Source organism: Rhinolophus sinicus, chromosome 11, assembly GCF_057876585.1.
Source record: "Rhinolophus sinicus isolate RSI-liver-muscle chromosome 11, RSI-T2T, whole genome shotgun sequence".
In the NCBI taxonomy this organism is placed as follows: Eukaryota; Metazoa; Chordata; class Mammalia; order Chiroptera; family Rhinolophidae; genus Rhinolophus; species Rhinolophus sinicus.
In genome coordinates, this window is record NC_142511.1 from 3,203,597 (window position 1) to 3,218,700 (window position 15,104).

Consider the following 15,104-nt stretch of genomic DNA (forward strand, 5'->3'; position numbering starts at 1 on the left):
TTGTAATGAATTATCTTTGAGGACCATATGGTCTGATTTTTATTTTTTCACGGTGCTTCCTAGAAGGTATTTTATGGAGAGATGGAGTAGAGTATGCAAACTGAAACAACCAGCACTAATAATTGTATTTTTTATATATATTAGCTATTCTCATGATTATTGAGTTAATTGGAAATATTTCTGTAAGTTAAAAGTTATCAGTGTGGTATTTATGAATATCTGTGGTATAAAAACATGTCACTTCAGAGGTTTGTATGGCAGGAAAAGAAGCATTCTAAAGACAGTTTCATGGCACCCACGGTTAGAAATAGAATGGAAACAATGATCAAGGAGGGTTTCTTATTAAAGATTGGTTTTCAAGATGAGAGGAGCAATAAATAATTCCCTAGATCTACAGACTGTAAGACCAAAAAGGAAACCCTTTTAGTTTAACTCTATCTTTCTGTCTTAGCATAAACTTCATTCATATTTTAAATCCTTTAAAAGTTTGAAAATACACAAGTTTGTAGAGATGACAGCATTTTAGATTCTTTATCTGGGTTTTTTTTTTTTTTTAGAAACTTCCTAAATTTTATTTTAAAAATTAAATAAGATGCATTTTATTTCATAAGATTTGCACATTCTTTAAATGTATGGAAAAATTAAGTATTTGAAAAAAGATTGCTTGGAGAGTTGGTATGGCTCTTCATTATTAAATGAGAGCATAATCAAATGTATAATAAATCCAAAGGGATGAAAAATATTTCAAAAGAGACTTTCTAGGGGGATTTTCCAATACTTATTTCATTGTGACTCACATTTTTGTTTTTATTTTAAAGAATATAATTTTGTTTTTTCTCTAAAGACCAACTGATCTGTTCTTCAGAAACAACGTGGGTAGGAATGTTGTATCTGATTCTGAGATGGATAAATGAGAAGTCTTATAAAGAAAAGTAAAGCATAAATAGTTAAGGAACTGACTGAAATACTGCCATTCCTACTTTCTTTTTTGTATGGTACAGATTTGTCGAATTGAAAGTTTTGATGAAGAGGTGATAAGTAAGGAAAAGTAAAGCTGTTTTTCAAATCATACTTTATCAAAATCTAGTAATACAAAAATCTATGAACAAACCAGTTATATCAGAAAGTAGACAATTTAAAGTTGATACAGGTGGTTCCAGTGGCAGGACTCAGCCAAGTGATATAAAATTGCTGAGAATCCAGGATATATTGGAAAACTGTTAGCTGTTCACTTAAGGATACTCTTAACTTAAAATGTCTACCTTTGGGGGAATAAAATGCCATGATGAATGGAAACTGATGATCAGTCAAAAATGCTAGGTTTTCGTTTTATTAACAACACTTACTAAGAGCTAGAGCTCAGGATATTAGAAGCTAGAAATGATTCTTACGTTTAGCAGAGGACTATGCGTATAATCCACATTTTCCCTTTTTCTGTAGCCCCGGTGGGACACTGGGACCCAGCCAAGCCAGGGATAGTGGCCCCGTCCTCTGCTGTCCCCCGGTGCCTTGCTTAGGTCGGGTGGTCCCTAGGATGACCAAGGGGAAGGAGAAGCTTAGGCTGAAAAATGTTGTGACTTGTTCTGTGTTACATAACCAGGGATAGAATTTTTAAAATGACTAACTCCAGACCAGTGCTCTTGCAATTTCAGCATGCTGCCTTCCCTTCATACCAGTGTTTGGCGAGCAATAGAGCCCATTTATAAAAACAAATTCTAATATAGAAACTCAGTGTATCAAAAGAATAAAAATAAAATGTTCTATTTGAAGCCAAGGTGGGAAGCATGATGCCCAGACCATTAAACCTCCTTGCCTCTCTTTTTCCTACCAAGTCAGCTACAGAAACCAAAGACTTCACAGAGTACAGATTTAATATGCACAACACATCAGAGAGTTTGAGAGTTATCTATGTTTCTGTAATGGTAATGACTTCACTGAGCATTTCTTTTAGAAACCATTTCCTTTCACATCTTCATTTGAGCTCCCTTTTTAGCTAAGGTGCAACAAACACCATCCAGCAAAGTGTAGTGTGCATCTCATTTCCCGGTTTGAATCCTCCCGTTCAGAGGGCAAGCTGCCTCACGGAGATGGAGAGGGTTTGGAGCGGGACAAAGAGCCTTCTGCCCCATTTCTGTGTTCTCTACCCTGCACCTTGTGCCTGTGCTAAATGAATTTGACAATAGGTATATGCATGGACGTAGAGGGATGTTCTCCACTCGATTTTGAAGTTGCTGAATGCTTGCCTGGAATAACCAATCAGCACACGGCCCTGCTTACTCATTGCTTGGGAAACACACCAAGTACTTACTTTCTCCCCACCCTGTACAACTGTTTGGTCCCTAAGCTTAGAGACAATCATGACATTGCTGTGCAGTTTTCTGCTGCTTGCTTTTAAGTTGAAATCTCATTTTTGTTTCAGATTCTCCTTCTTCTGTGGTTAACAAACAGCTCGGATCCATGTCCCTTGACGAGCAACAGGGTGCGTGCAGCAGGAGATGTGCTATGGCCTTCCAGCCGTAGTTTATTGCAGTCATAAACCTTGCCCTCTCTCTCTTCATAGCGCTCCATTCTGTCCCGGTCTGACAGGCAGCGTTTGGTGGGCTGAGTGGCCCTGGGTGGTGGTGTGCACAAAGGGCCTTCTTGGCCTATGCAAATGATTTTCTGTGTAAGCTACTTTCTACCTTGGGTCCTTTATGCCAACTTTGAATTCTCTTCTTATAACAATACTGTAATGGATATAAATTATATCCGTTTTTTAAATTCTAGGTATCATAAAATTGTGTAGAACTGCGGATGTGAGGTTGGCATATTATCTCGTGGATAATATTAAAAAGGTTGTTTGACCTTAGTAATACTCTGTATTACTGCATTGCTGTAGTAATGATACTTGGTTTTGTGTCTCACTTTTCTGGTGGTTAAGCTCCTGCTGGCTTTAACTATAAGGAATACGATTATGACGCTGCAGAGCCACCAGTCGGCGGGGACAGTAGCTTCCACCCTCCACTTGGACTTGTTGAAGTAGGAGATCAACCTCGAGACCTTGAGCACAGCCTGATGCGATAGATGTTACAAATATTTTACAAAAAATTTAAAAAGCTAACTCTGCACTAAAGCCATAAGCTTTCTTTAGTTGGCTGAAAATTTCCATATGTAGGATGACACGTACGTGTCAGCAGTGTTGGGGAGATTTAACATTGCTCAAGCGCCTGTTTTGGTGTGAAATAGATCCGATTTTAACTATCTTCTTGGGGAAATAGTCAGACATTAATCTTAAAACAAATTAGAAAACTCCTTCTGTACTTCTGATCTTAAATTATTGTTTATAGACCTGAGATGACATGTATTCCTATAGGTGTTTCTGATCTCGAGAATGAATGAATGAATTGGTAAATGAATTCGAGAACTAAGAAATTAAGCAAGTTTTATCTTTATACATTCATTGTCGTGGTATTAGCAGTGAAGAATAATTAAAGTAAAACACAGTTGTAGTAGCATTATATTGTAATATACTACTCTTTAAAACTGCTCTCTAATCATATAATCTTTTTGTTGTAAGGATATATGAATATAAATAGTGTCTTACTACCAAAGAGTTTGTAGCCAGATTCATAATCTGTAAAATCACTTAGAATAATTTCCATGGAATTATATTGAATATTGTATTCAATTTAAGTTTGTATTTAATTTATGTATGATATGGGCTATCGTGGAAAGAGACAAATAAAGGATAACTCCCAGATTTTTGGCATCAATGCCTGGGTGAATGATGATGCCATTTACTAGGGTAGATTAGTTTGGAAGTAGAAATCGGGAGATTTTGGGGGTTTTGGCCATGTAAAGTATGAGGTCTGACAATTCAGTTCTCGAACTTGCCACCGTGTGCTTGCATTGGCAGCACTGTACAAACAGCTCGGTAAGGTTTCATAACCCTGGTATATCAGTGTCTCTCAGCTGTGTTCGTGTCAACATGTGGTGGTGTCTTGCTGAATGGTGTTCATTATTGCGTGTTTTTGTGTCGTGAGAATGTCTGAGCTTGAATTAGAGCAATGAACAAACACTAAATTTCTCGTTAAACTTGGCTAGAGTGGAAGTGAAATCAGGGACATGTTAGTCCAAGCTTATGGGGATAATGCCATGAAGAAAACAGCAGTGTACGAATGGATTAAACGTTTTTTTGAGGGGAGAGAACGCATCACTGATGAAGAGAGGTCAGGGCGACCATTAACGAGAACTGATGAAAACATTGCAAAAATTCATCGAATTGTGCATCAAAATTGTCAGCTGACTGAGAAGCATAGCAGACCAAGTAAACATCGATAGAGAAACAGTTAAGAAAATCTTAACTGAAAATCTTGGCATGAGAAAGGTGTGTGCAAAAATTATTCTGAAGGAGCTCACCGATGAACAAAAGCAAAGGAGAGTCGAAGTTTGCCAAGACCTCTTGGAGAGGCAGGATGATGTTTTGGGCTGTGTTGTCACTGGTGATGAAACATGGGTGTACCAATATGACCCTGAAACAAAGCGTCAAAGTGCACAGTGGAAGTCAGCCAATTCTCCACGACCGAAACAGTTCTGTCAGTCCAAATCAAGAGTCAAAACGATGTTGCTAACATTTTTTGATATTAGAGGGATTTTTCATTATGAATTTGTATCAACTGGACAAATAGTTAATCAAGTTTACTATTGGAAGTGCTGAAAAGACTGTGTGAAAAAGATGAAAACAACCTGAACTTTTCGCCAACAATTCATGGCTCTCGCATCACGACAATGCACCAGCTCACACGGCACTGTCTGCGAGGGAGGTTTTAGCCAGTAAACAAATAACTGTATTGGAACGCCCTCCCTACTCACCTGATCTGGCCCCCAATGACTTCTTTCTTTACCTGAAGGTAAAGGAAATATTGAAAGGAAGACATTTTGATGACATTCAGGACATCAAGGGTAATACGATGACAGCTCTGATGGCCATTCCAGAAAAAGAGTTCCAAAATTGCTTTGAAGGGTAGACTGGCTTCTAGTGTCGGTGCATAGCTTCCCAAGGGGAGTACTTCGAAGGTGACCGTAGTGATATTCAGCAATGAGGTGTGGAGCACTTTTTCTAGGATGAGTTCGCGAACTTAGTTGTCTGACCTCATGTATCTGTAAATACTGTATTTTAAATTCTAGAGAAAAAATAAGTTAGTGAAATCAGACTTCATTCTAGATTTTTTATATTCCTTAGAACTAATTATCACTTAGATGTTTAGAATAAAGTAACTCATCCCTTTTTCCCAACTACTAAGTCTAGATTCTTACGATTAGTTATACACAGGTTTTCTCCCCGCTGTGTGAAAGTGGAGTGTTCCTGTGAAACCGTTCATAAGCCGAAATGGTGCAAAGCATATAGTAAAAGCTGAAAGCACAAAAGAAATAGAGCTAAAGCTCTGACGCTTGCAGGCACAGTTGAAAGCCTGATGCTGAATGTGGTTCCCGGGAAGGAGCGTGGTGGGGCTGATGGGGCTGCTCGCTGCTCAGGTGTGCACTGCCTCCCAAACAGCTGCTGCAAAACAAACGCTGGATGCTGTGTTTGCTTTTTTCATAAAGGCAAAAATCCTCCTCAATTTTTTTTTGCTTTGCAAAAACTGGTACTAATGTAGGTCTTTTGTAAAAGTGAAGTGGTATAACTTGGACTTTCGAAAAGCCGGGGAGACCTGTATTTGATCTTTTGGAAGTTAAACCCTATTTAATTTTTATTGCATATGCACATTTGTTCCATGCTCCTGCTAGCCAAATTAATATCTATAACTCCAGTTAAATTGTATTCTAACTCTGCATTGTCTGTGATAAAAATAACTGATGTTTATTGAGTTTTTAGTACTTGATTGGACCTGTATTAAGAATTTTACGTGCATTATTGCATTTGCTCTAATTTTATGAGGTAAATGCTAATATTATCCTCATTTTACTGATGAAGAAACCAAGACTCCAAGAAACATGTAAAGATAAGTGAAATAAATGGTGGAGCCATGTCTGTATGTTTCATGAATTCTGCGGAATTTAAATGCCTGTCTACTGTGTGGCAAGTGCTTTATTCGGCACTAGGGAAGCACGAATAAAGCTAGTACTCCCTGTGCTTGGACAGAATTGATTGACGATAACTATTATTAATAATTAACCATAATAGTAACAACAGACACTTAGATCACATTTTCTTTGTGCGAACATTACTTTGAGCTATTTTTACATGTTAATTTACGTAATCCAACCACATCTTATATACTAGGGACTATTATTATCCCCCTTTTCCAGATGAGGAAACTGAGGCAGAGAGGGTAAGAAACTTGTCTAAGTGTTAGAAACGTGACCTATGCGGCTTGGCTCCGGCGTCTGTGGTCATAACCACTGTGCTTTGCCTCATCTAACAGTAAAGACAGACGATGAACAAATAAGTGCAAGTGTGATCAGTTATAAAAGAGGAAATAATAGGGCTCAGTGGGAACGTGTAAGAGCGAGTCTTCATTTCTTCTGATGGGAGCCAAGCGAGGCATCCCTGCGGATGAGACGTTTGAGCTGAGATCTGAAAGGTGATGGCTAAGCCAGCTGAGCGGGGCATAAACAGCAGGAGCAGAGGCCTGAGGTAATCGTATTTGATTGAATGGAAGAACCCAGTGTGTCTGGAGCACCCTGTGATGTCGAGAGGGGTAGGGCCCAGGCTGAGAAGGATCCTTTGCACATTTTAAGGTTTTGGGTTTTAGGGACAGTAGGAAGCTAACAAAAGTGAAATAGTACAGCCTGGTCTGGTTCTGTGTAGAGCATGGAGAATTGACTAGAGACACTTTATCATTGATGTGTCTACATTTTTTCAGAGGATTTCACCATGTATTTTGTTTTGTTTTAGATTTTTTTTGTGTGTAAACATTTGGCATAATGGAATGAGAAGCGTTGCCAAGTTCATTGTATAATAGAGAATTCCTTAGGTAAAGAATATATGATTTCTATATGACCTACAGGTTATCTAAGCTATTATAAGTAGTTGGTGAATATATGATTGTACAATTATAATAGTGACCCAGCAACAGAGAAAATGTTGGGCATAGTGGTTCTAAACAAATTTTTGTGGCTATATCCTAGTTAATTATCTGTATTTTTGAATACTTTGTTTAAATTTACAGGTAGGGTAGTTCTCCAGGGGTATCGTAGCTAAAAGTCCCAACAGCCATGTCAATATTTAGATGATATACAAACCTGGTTACCAAGATATATTTTTGTACTACTTATAGCACAATTTTTTGTATGTCTTTGAGCATGTTTTTTAGAACCACAAATGAATATAATTTCATTGTAGAAATGCACAGCTTAAATAGTTTGAAAATTTTATGCAAAAAAAATTTAATCTGTGGTTCTTATGTGAACCATTGGAAGATATCTAATTAAATAAAGTTAAAAGAAGTTGCTTTCAAATTATACTCCAGCCCATATTGAAATTTTCTTCTGAACCAAAGCACCAATCTGTAAAAAAGGGCTTTTATACCATTCCGGAAGAGATCTTTTAAATTTGGTTTCCAGAATCTTATGTTATACACTATTCACTTCTAACTCCCCAAATTAAAGTCTTATATTGTATAATACAGTATGTTGTCCTGATTTTTATGTGGTCATTGCTGTGCTTCTGAAGCATGTGTTTGAAACAGGCGGAAGTTTGCCTTGATAGCCCTGGAAGCTACTAACATCATCAGTTGTTTTTAATAACTATAATTGCTAAGCAGTATAGAGCAGCCATCTGAAAACTTTGAGTGTCCGACAAGGTCAAGGGTACTTTTTCCCCACTACACTGCCCTTGTGCTGAGTGCACTGACATGTAATTAATTTTATTTTCCTATGATGTTTTAGAAGAAGAACTGGTTTGATCTCTGAAGTGCCCCAGAAAAAGATACAGCACAGTTTTCCACTACTCTGAGGCCCAAGTGACAGTTTTGGCAACCAGAACTTTTATCAGTTATTTAATGTTGCTGATAGGAATTATATATCACTTCTCAGAAATAACGACTAGTAATTGATATTTCTTAATTAAAATAGTTATGTACTTAAGCAATCTTACTTTCTACTTTGTATTCAAGTAATTTCCAAGACAGTAAGTAGGAAATTCATATGGAAGGAAACCTAGGTAACTAGAGAAAAAAAACCAGACCAGTAGTTTAATCATCTGTAACGTGGAGATGATAACATGTGCTACAAAGATTTAAAAAGGAATGCATACGTATGTATTCTGGCACATAGTGCTCAGTAAATTTACTTCCTATTATGATGGTGCTTTCTGTATACAGGTACTTGTGTGTAGGTAAAGTTCTAAACCTTGAGGCTCTTAAATACCTCTACTTGTAAACAAAATATTTAAATAATCTGTATCGTGCATTATGTAAGGCTTTCAATAGCACAGTTTTTAGAATGTGTTTGCTGATCCAGCCTCTAACAAATAGGGCAATTTAGGGAAAATTAAAATGGTTACAAATATTTTTTCAAAAAAAGTGAAAATAAAACATTTAATGTTTTTAATATTCATTTTGTCAGAAAAGAATTGTGAATTCACCAGTAAGCTAGGGATCTATATTCCTGAGGAAATTCAACCTGAAAGACTGTAAATGATCAAGCAAAAGAGTATTAATCCAGGAAGAGAATAGAGCAGGGTGAGGGAGTGAATGCTAAAGCTCAGATACACGCTCCCATTCAGAAACCAGGTTCTGCATGTGTGGTGCTTGGCCAGAGGCCTGCGATTTATGGCAATCTGCAGGCAGATAACTGGCCTGGGGGTCTGAAATTTCTGTAGCTCACAGAAGAGTGCATTCTACTTCTGTAATGATGGGTCAATTTTATACAAGGCTGGTGAGTTAATGAACAACGTAAAGGAACAAATTCTGTCAACTATAGTCATTTTATAAATTAGATGAATACTGTTTTACATGATTTACAATATGTAGATTATGTTCATGAGAGATCAAGTAGTAACTTTGTAGTAGATAACCATAAGGAAGAAGATTTTAATTAACATTGACCGTCTCAGGAAGCTTGTTTCTTTTGGGAGGTGGGGGTCCTGTATAAATTTAAATGATGTTTTCTACACCATTCTGACCTCTTGACAGCTCTTTCTTTCTTTCTTTTTCTTTTGTTTTACTGTATCCCTGTAATCACAGCATGCAGGTATTGATAACTGTCTAATTTTCTTCAAAACAAAAGTTTTGATATAGCATTTAAATTTCACCAGGCTTCTCCTAACTGACACTTCTGTAACCAAGGTGGAGCTAAGACATTCAGTCCTGCAGTCTCTCACATCTGCTTTTGCTTTCTATTCCTTCTTGACTTTAAACTGTAAATAAATAGCAAAGCACGTTATCCAGTGTTATGAGAGGTACTGAAAGATCTAGCCCTGCCTCCTAATCATTCAGTCTTTAGCTGTCTCTCCTCCTCCCCAATTCCAAATGACTGACTTTGGCAGTTCAGCAACATAACTAAAGAATAAAAGAAAACTACGTATGAACATGATGAAGGGCAAAGTGTTCAAGGATGGTCAGGACAGGACAGATGTTTTAAAAGTCCCATTCCTGATCATCGTGTGTAATTCAGAGGTCTGTTAATGTAATTATTTTATCAGCATGCCGTTTGGCAAAACACCTCCTCTAAAACACTGGTTGTAATACTAAATCTTTAAAAGTTATATTGGGTTGTTCATATATTTCCAGCAGCTGTTTACATATAGTCATAACAAAAGTAGTACAGAAACAAAGCGATTTTACCATCTGGGAGACCAGCTTTAGAATTCAACAGTTTTATTTTCAAATAGTAATTAAAGTTATAGGAGAGGGTTTCTCATGAGCAAGAAATGAAGACGTACACTGATACTCTGAGTTTTGTTATCAGCTTGACTTCTCACGGAGAGACTCCTTTTTCCTTCCTAGTGTAGTTCTGCACTTAAAGTCTTGTTACGGTAGTTGCCTGCTCACAGGATGAAAGCTAGAGCACAGGTTCTCTGAGGTTGTCTTTCAGTTAGTGTGCTAACGTCTTCCAGAGAAATGTGAAAAGATCTAAGTCCTTTATGGCAATGTAAACAGGACATAATAACCACATAGCCTGAGTAATTTTGGTTTTATTAAGTTGTTACTGCTTTTGTTGTTATTTTTCAACACAAAGCTTATTTTTAAGCACTGTCATATCAGTCCTTGAACTGGTATCAAGCAGTTATATCACAGATTTTTCCTTCTGCAGGCAACTGGCAGAAATGTTACATGCTTGATTATACAGCAATTTGTTGTATTCACTGTGTATTTTAATGCTCCCCAAGCTGTTATTTATCATAAAAAAAATTTTTTTTCACTTTTATTTATTTTAAGTGTGTTTTTCCAGGACCCATCAGCTCCAAGTCAAATAGTTGTTTCAATCTACTTGTGGAGGGCGCAGCTCACAGTTCAGTGGCCCATGTGGGGATCGAACTGGCAACCTTGGTGTTAAGAGCACCATGCTCTAACCAACTGAGCTAACCAGCCGCCCCTAAATTTTTTAAACCCTATTTAATTTTGTACTTGAATATCTGCGTACTCTTTTGGGGGAGGTGACTTTGAAGTGGTCTATGTCAATTTCTATAGGGTTTCTTGATTTTATTTGCCGTTTTACAAAGATTTTATGCATTGAAATAGACATATGCCATGGAAATCACCTATAGATTCTTAAGGTGAAATAGCCACTTCTGTAAATTAGTGATCAAATTCCTTGCAAGATTAGTCAGGAGGAGAAGATGAAATATATCAAAACAGCTGATCTTATATCAGAGTTTTAGAAAATAATAAAGCACAGTAAATTTTCTTCCCTACTGCCCCCAATGGAGTGCAGGCTGTAACCCCTCCCTAAATTATAAGTCTATGAACTTGAAAGACAGAATTTTCTTTTGGAGCTCTTGTATCTTCTCAGTGTTTCTGAAGAAGCCAATGGGAGGTAGTTGTTATTTGATGCTGTAGCAACTAACGTAGAAAACCCTGAGCATCCCATTAAATGAAAGGACTGGTTTACAGCATATGTCATTGCATGGTCGTAGGCTTTGATTCCCTTATGAGTAAATATTGTTCTCAAATGTGTTTGATTTCCATCTGAATCAAAGGGAGTCATGTACACAAAACTAGAATGATACAATGCTGCTTTGGAATATAAGTGTTTCTATAACACTTGCCTTTGAACTTAAAGTGAGAACCATTAACAGATGTGAGAAAGAATTATGACAAGGGAACCTAATCTAAGTTTTATAAATGTTAGGAAATGTCATCTTTTTATTGGTTTCAGAGACTTTTTCAAATGTTTTAAACACAATTTTCAGATAACAATAATGAAAAGCTGAGCCCCAAACCAGGGACAGGTGAACCCGTTTTAAGTTTGCACTACAGCACAGAAGGAACAACTACAAGCACAATAAAACTGAACTTTACAGATGAATGGTAAGTTCACGTTTTTGTAAAGATGTTGTAGCCGTTTTGTAGGATTGTATTGGATATTCTTGTTAGCACTTCATCATCGTTATGTCTTGTTTGATGTAATGTGTTGATTCTTGAACTTGAGTATGTTTCAGAATCACTTGGAGAGCTTGTTGAAACGGATGCCTGGGCCCCACTCTCAGAGTTCAGTTTCGGGGAGGGCTCAGAGAATTTGCTTTTCTAAAACCTTCCCAGGCCACGCTGATGTTGCAAGTCCTGGGATATTTCCTTAGATAGAAAATGCAAAAGATAAAAAGAATTAATCACCTATAGACCATTAATACAAAAAGAACAAACGACATTTTGGAGCCTTTTGCCATCTTGGACCTATGTATAGGGATGTGTATATATATATATGTATGTATGATTTTTGTTTTGAGTTCTAAAACATAATTTTAATCATACTAAATATGCTCTATTCTCCCCTACATTTATTTAACTTTATAATAAATGTTCACATACTACTACTTAGTTTTCGTAAGTATTTTTTACTAGCTGTGTAGCACTCCATCAGGTAGATGTACCACAGTTTACTTAACCATTTCCCTTTAATTGGCCAGTGAATTTGTTTACCTTTTTTACATTTAAACAAATTAGGCTATAGTGAACATCGTTGTTTACAGGCTTTTCCCCCACCTTTAAACTTTCCCCTTCAGATTATTGATTTGAGATACGTTTCCAGAAATGAACTATATCCAGGTCAAAAGATATTGCCAAATTGTTTTCAAAAGTATCTTCTGTCATTACATTTCTACCAGCAGCATAGGAAAGGACACGTTTTGCTATCTCCAGGCCAGTGTTCAAAATATTAATTTATTTTTACCTGGTATATTTGATTTTAAGATAATATTTATTTATGTTTGATTGAGTAATAGTAAAGTTGAGCTTTATATTTACTTATTGTTTGTATAGGTTCTCTTTAATGACATTTCTGATTATATTTATTGCTTATTGATCTAGTTAAATCTTACACTTAAAAAAATCAAATTATGTGAGTTTCTTATATTCTTTCCCACTGTCTCATGGCCTTTTGCTTGCTATTGCCTCCAAAATTTTTTATTTAAATTCATTACTATTACTATATTAATATAAAGATAATATAATCTTTCTTAATATATAATTAATTATATATTAATGTGATTATATATTATTAATATATAGTAATTATATTATTTTATAACCAATATATTAATTATCCTGTATAATTACTATGTTATATTAACATACTTAATTACATATTAATATAATTATTATATATTGTATGTTAGTATGATGTATAATGTGTATAAATGATATATAACGTAGTTATATATTGTTTATTAATATATAATTAATTATATGTTCATATATGATAATATTTATGTATTCCAATTCACTGGTTTTCATTTATGTTTGTGTATATACTTTATATTAAAATCTTTGATTAAGTAGGATTTTCAAATATTATTGAATACCTTCTGTGTTCCATTGACTGTTGTTCCTAGACAGTGAGAATGCATCATTGAAAAATATAGACAAAACATCCCTGCCCTATTGGAGCCCACATTCTAGGTGGAGGAAACAGATAATAAACATGATAAACAAGTGAATTGTGTAGTATGTTAGAAGGTACTAAGTGCTATGGAAGAAACTAGAGCAGGTAAGACTGATTGGGAGATGTAGGGAGTGGGTAAGCATCATTGGGGAGATGACATTTGGACAAAAACTCAAGGGTAAGAGGGAGGGAGCCATGCATGTAGCTGAGAGAAAGCCAGTGCAAATCCCTGGGGAAGGAGCAGACCGAGTGTGTCTCAGGATCATTAAGAAAGCATGTGCGTGGAGCTGGAGTGGAGAGACCAAAGGAGAGAGTGGCAGCAGATGAGGTCAGCCAAGTAAGCAAGGAGGGTATTTAAAAGGATAAAGGGTGTCTGGTTGCTGTGTAGACCATCGGCCATTGGTAGAAGCCTGGAGTCCAGTTAAAAGCTGTGGCAGTAAGCAGGGTGAAAGGCGGTGGTGTCTTGGACCAGGACAGGAGCAGTGGAGGTACTGAGAAGGGACTAGAGTCTAGATGTGTGTTTGAAGGTGCTGTCAGTAGAACTTCTTTATGAGCCCTAGTGTTTGATGACCTCGGCTTTTGAAATGATGATATCTATAGCCCTTTCTCTTAATACATAATTTAAGCCATAGAAGATTGACATACATATTCTTTTTGTCTTTTCTGTTGTCATGATTCTGGACAGAAGGGGCTGATTTCTTATAAAGAATCTCATCTGAGCATATTTTTAGAAAAAATGGTTAGTCCTCCTTTCAAATGCTACTTTTCTTTCTCTAAAAACTGACCATGAATTATATTTTCTAGTTCACCAGTTTATTTCTTTATCAAAAAAGTAACACTTTTATCTGATTATGAGAGTATTCAATATTCATTGTAGAAAAAAATGTTCAAAAAGGATGCAGTGCCTTTCTTCGCCGCTATGGTGTCTTGATTTTTTTGTTTTAGTTTCTTTGATGACAGATGAGGCAGTAGCGCATACTAAGAGCTTGTACTCTGAAATCGATGAGCTTTTGAACCTTTCTAAATCTGTTTTCTCACCTGAAAACAGGCATGCTTAATAGAACCTACTTCAAAGATGATGGGAGGCTTGAATGAGCTCATGCAGGAGAAGTACCTAGCACTTAGCACACTGACTGGCACACAGTAGGCCCTAAGGAGTTGTTAGCTACAAGTACCGTTTGTGCAAATTGCCTTTCAGATCCTTCACACTGTTCCCTACAGTGGAGTTTATCTTTTTCTTACTGCCTTAATGAAAGGTATATATTTATTATAGAATTTAGTGAGGATAATACCATTTGTCTTTCATTTGTTGCAAATATTTCTCCCAGTTTGTTGTTTGTCTTTCAGTTTACTTATGGTAGTTTTGCTTTATGGTTTCAGCTGGTGAGCTCATGCTTAGAAAAGCCTTGTCTGTCCCAGGATTAGGGGAAAAGTTTATTGTTTTCCTCTTACATTTCTATAATTTTATATCAAAATCACATGTTTAATCCTACAGTTTATTTCACCATAAAATGTGATGTAGAGCTATAGCTTAATTTTCCCACATGACTGTTCCTTTGTCCTGGTGCCATTTATTGAATAATCTATTCATTTCTCTGTGATTTAAAATGCCATATTAACACATGCTAAATATATTTACCGTACTTGGTTACTTTGTCTTTTCAACTAATGGCTCTCTATTCCTGCATCAGTGCCGTAATGTTTTGATTATCATAACTATTATACACTGAGCATTTTATTTATGCCTGTGTCATAGCATTCTCAATGGAAAAAAATGATTTATATGGCACATGAGCTGCTCTTTACCACAATGTCTATGTATTTCTTTCTGTTTAAAAAGAAATACATAGTAATTGCAAAAAAAATTCAGAATTTACAGAAAACTATGCAAGACTCACTTGTGATAATCCTGCTGAGGTGACACTAACATCGGTGCATGTTCTTTCTGACTTTTTTTTGTGTATATGCCCATGTGGATATACATTCATTCTAAAAATACCATATTATACATGGATGCCCTTAAAAAAAAAAAAAAAAAGCCAAATTAACTTCTGCAGTTAGCCTAAAAGGGTTTTTATAAA

General features: G+C 36.2%; 1 protein-coding gene across 16 annotated transcripts in view; it reads left to right on the forward strand.

Moving 5' to 3' along the window:
* Positions 1 to 15,104, forward strand: part of DCAF6 (DDB1 and CUL4 associated factor 6) — a 72,377-nt gene that overhangs the window by 37,736 nt on the left and 19,537 nt on the right. For 11 of the 16 annotated variants that reach the window (XM_074322036.2, XM_019747387.3, XM_074322038.2 and 8 more), the window contains 2 exons: positions 2,420 to 2,479; positions 11,336 to 11,453. In XM_074322036.2, coding sequence (XP_074178137.2) covers positions 2,420 to 2,479; positions 11,336 to 11,453 — 178 coding nt within the window. The remainder of the gene's footprint in view (positions 1 to 2,419; positions 2,480 to 11,335; positions 11,454 to 15,104) is intronic. The other 5 variants (XM_074322040.2, XM_019747386.3, XM_074322035.2 and 2 more) reach the window with 1 other exon arrangement.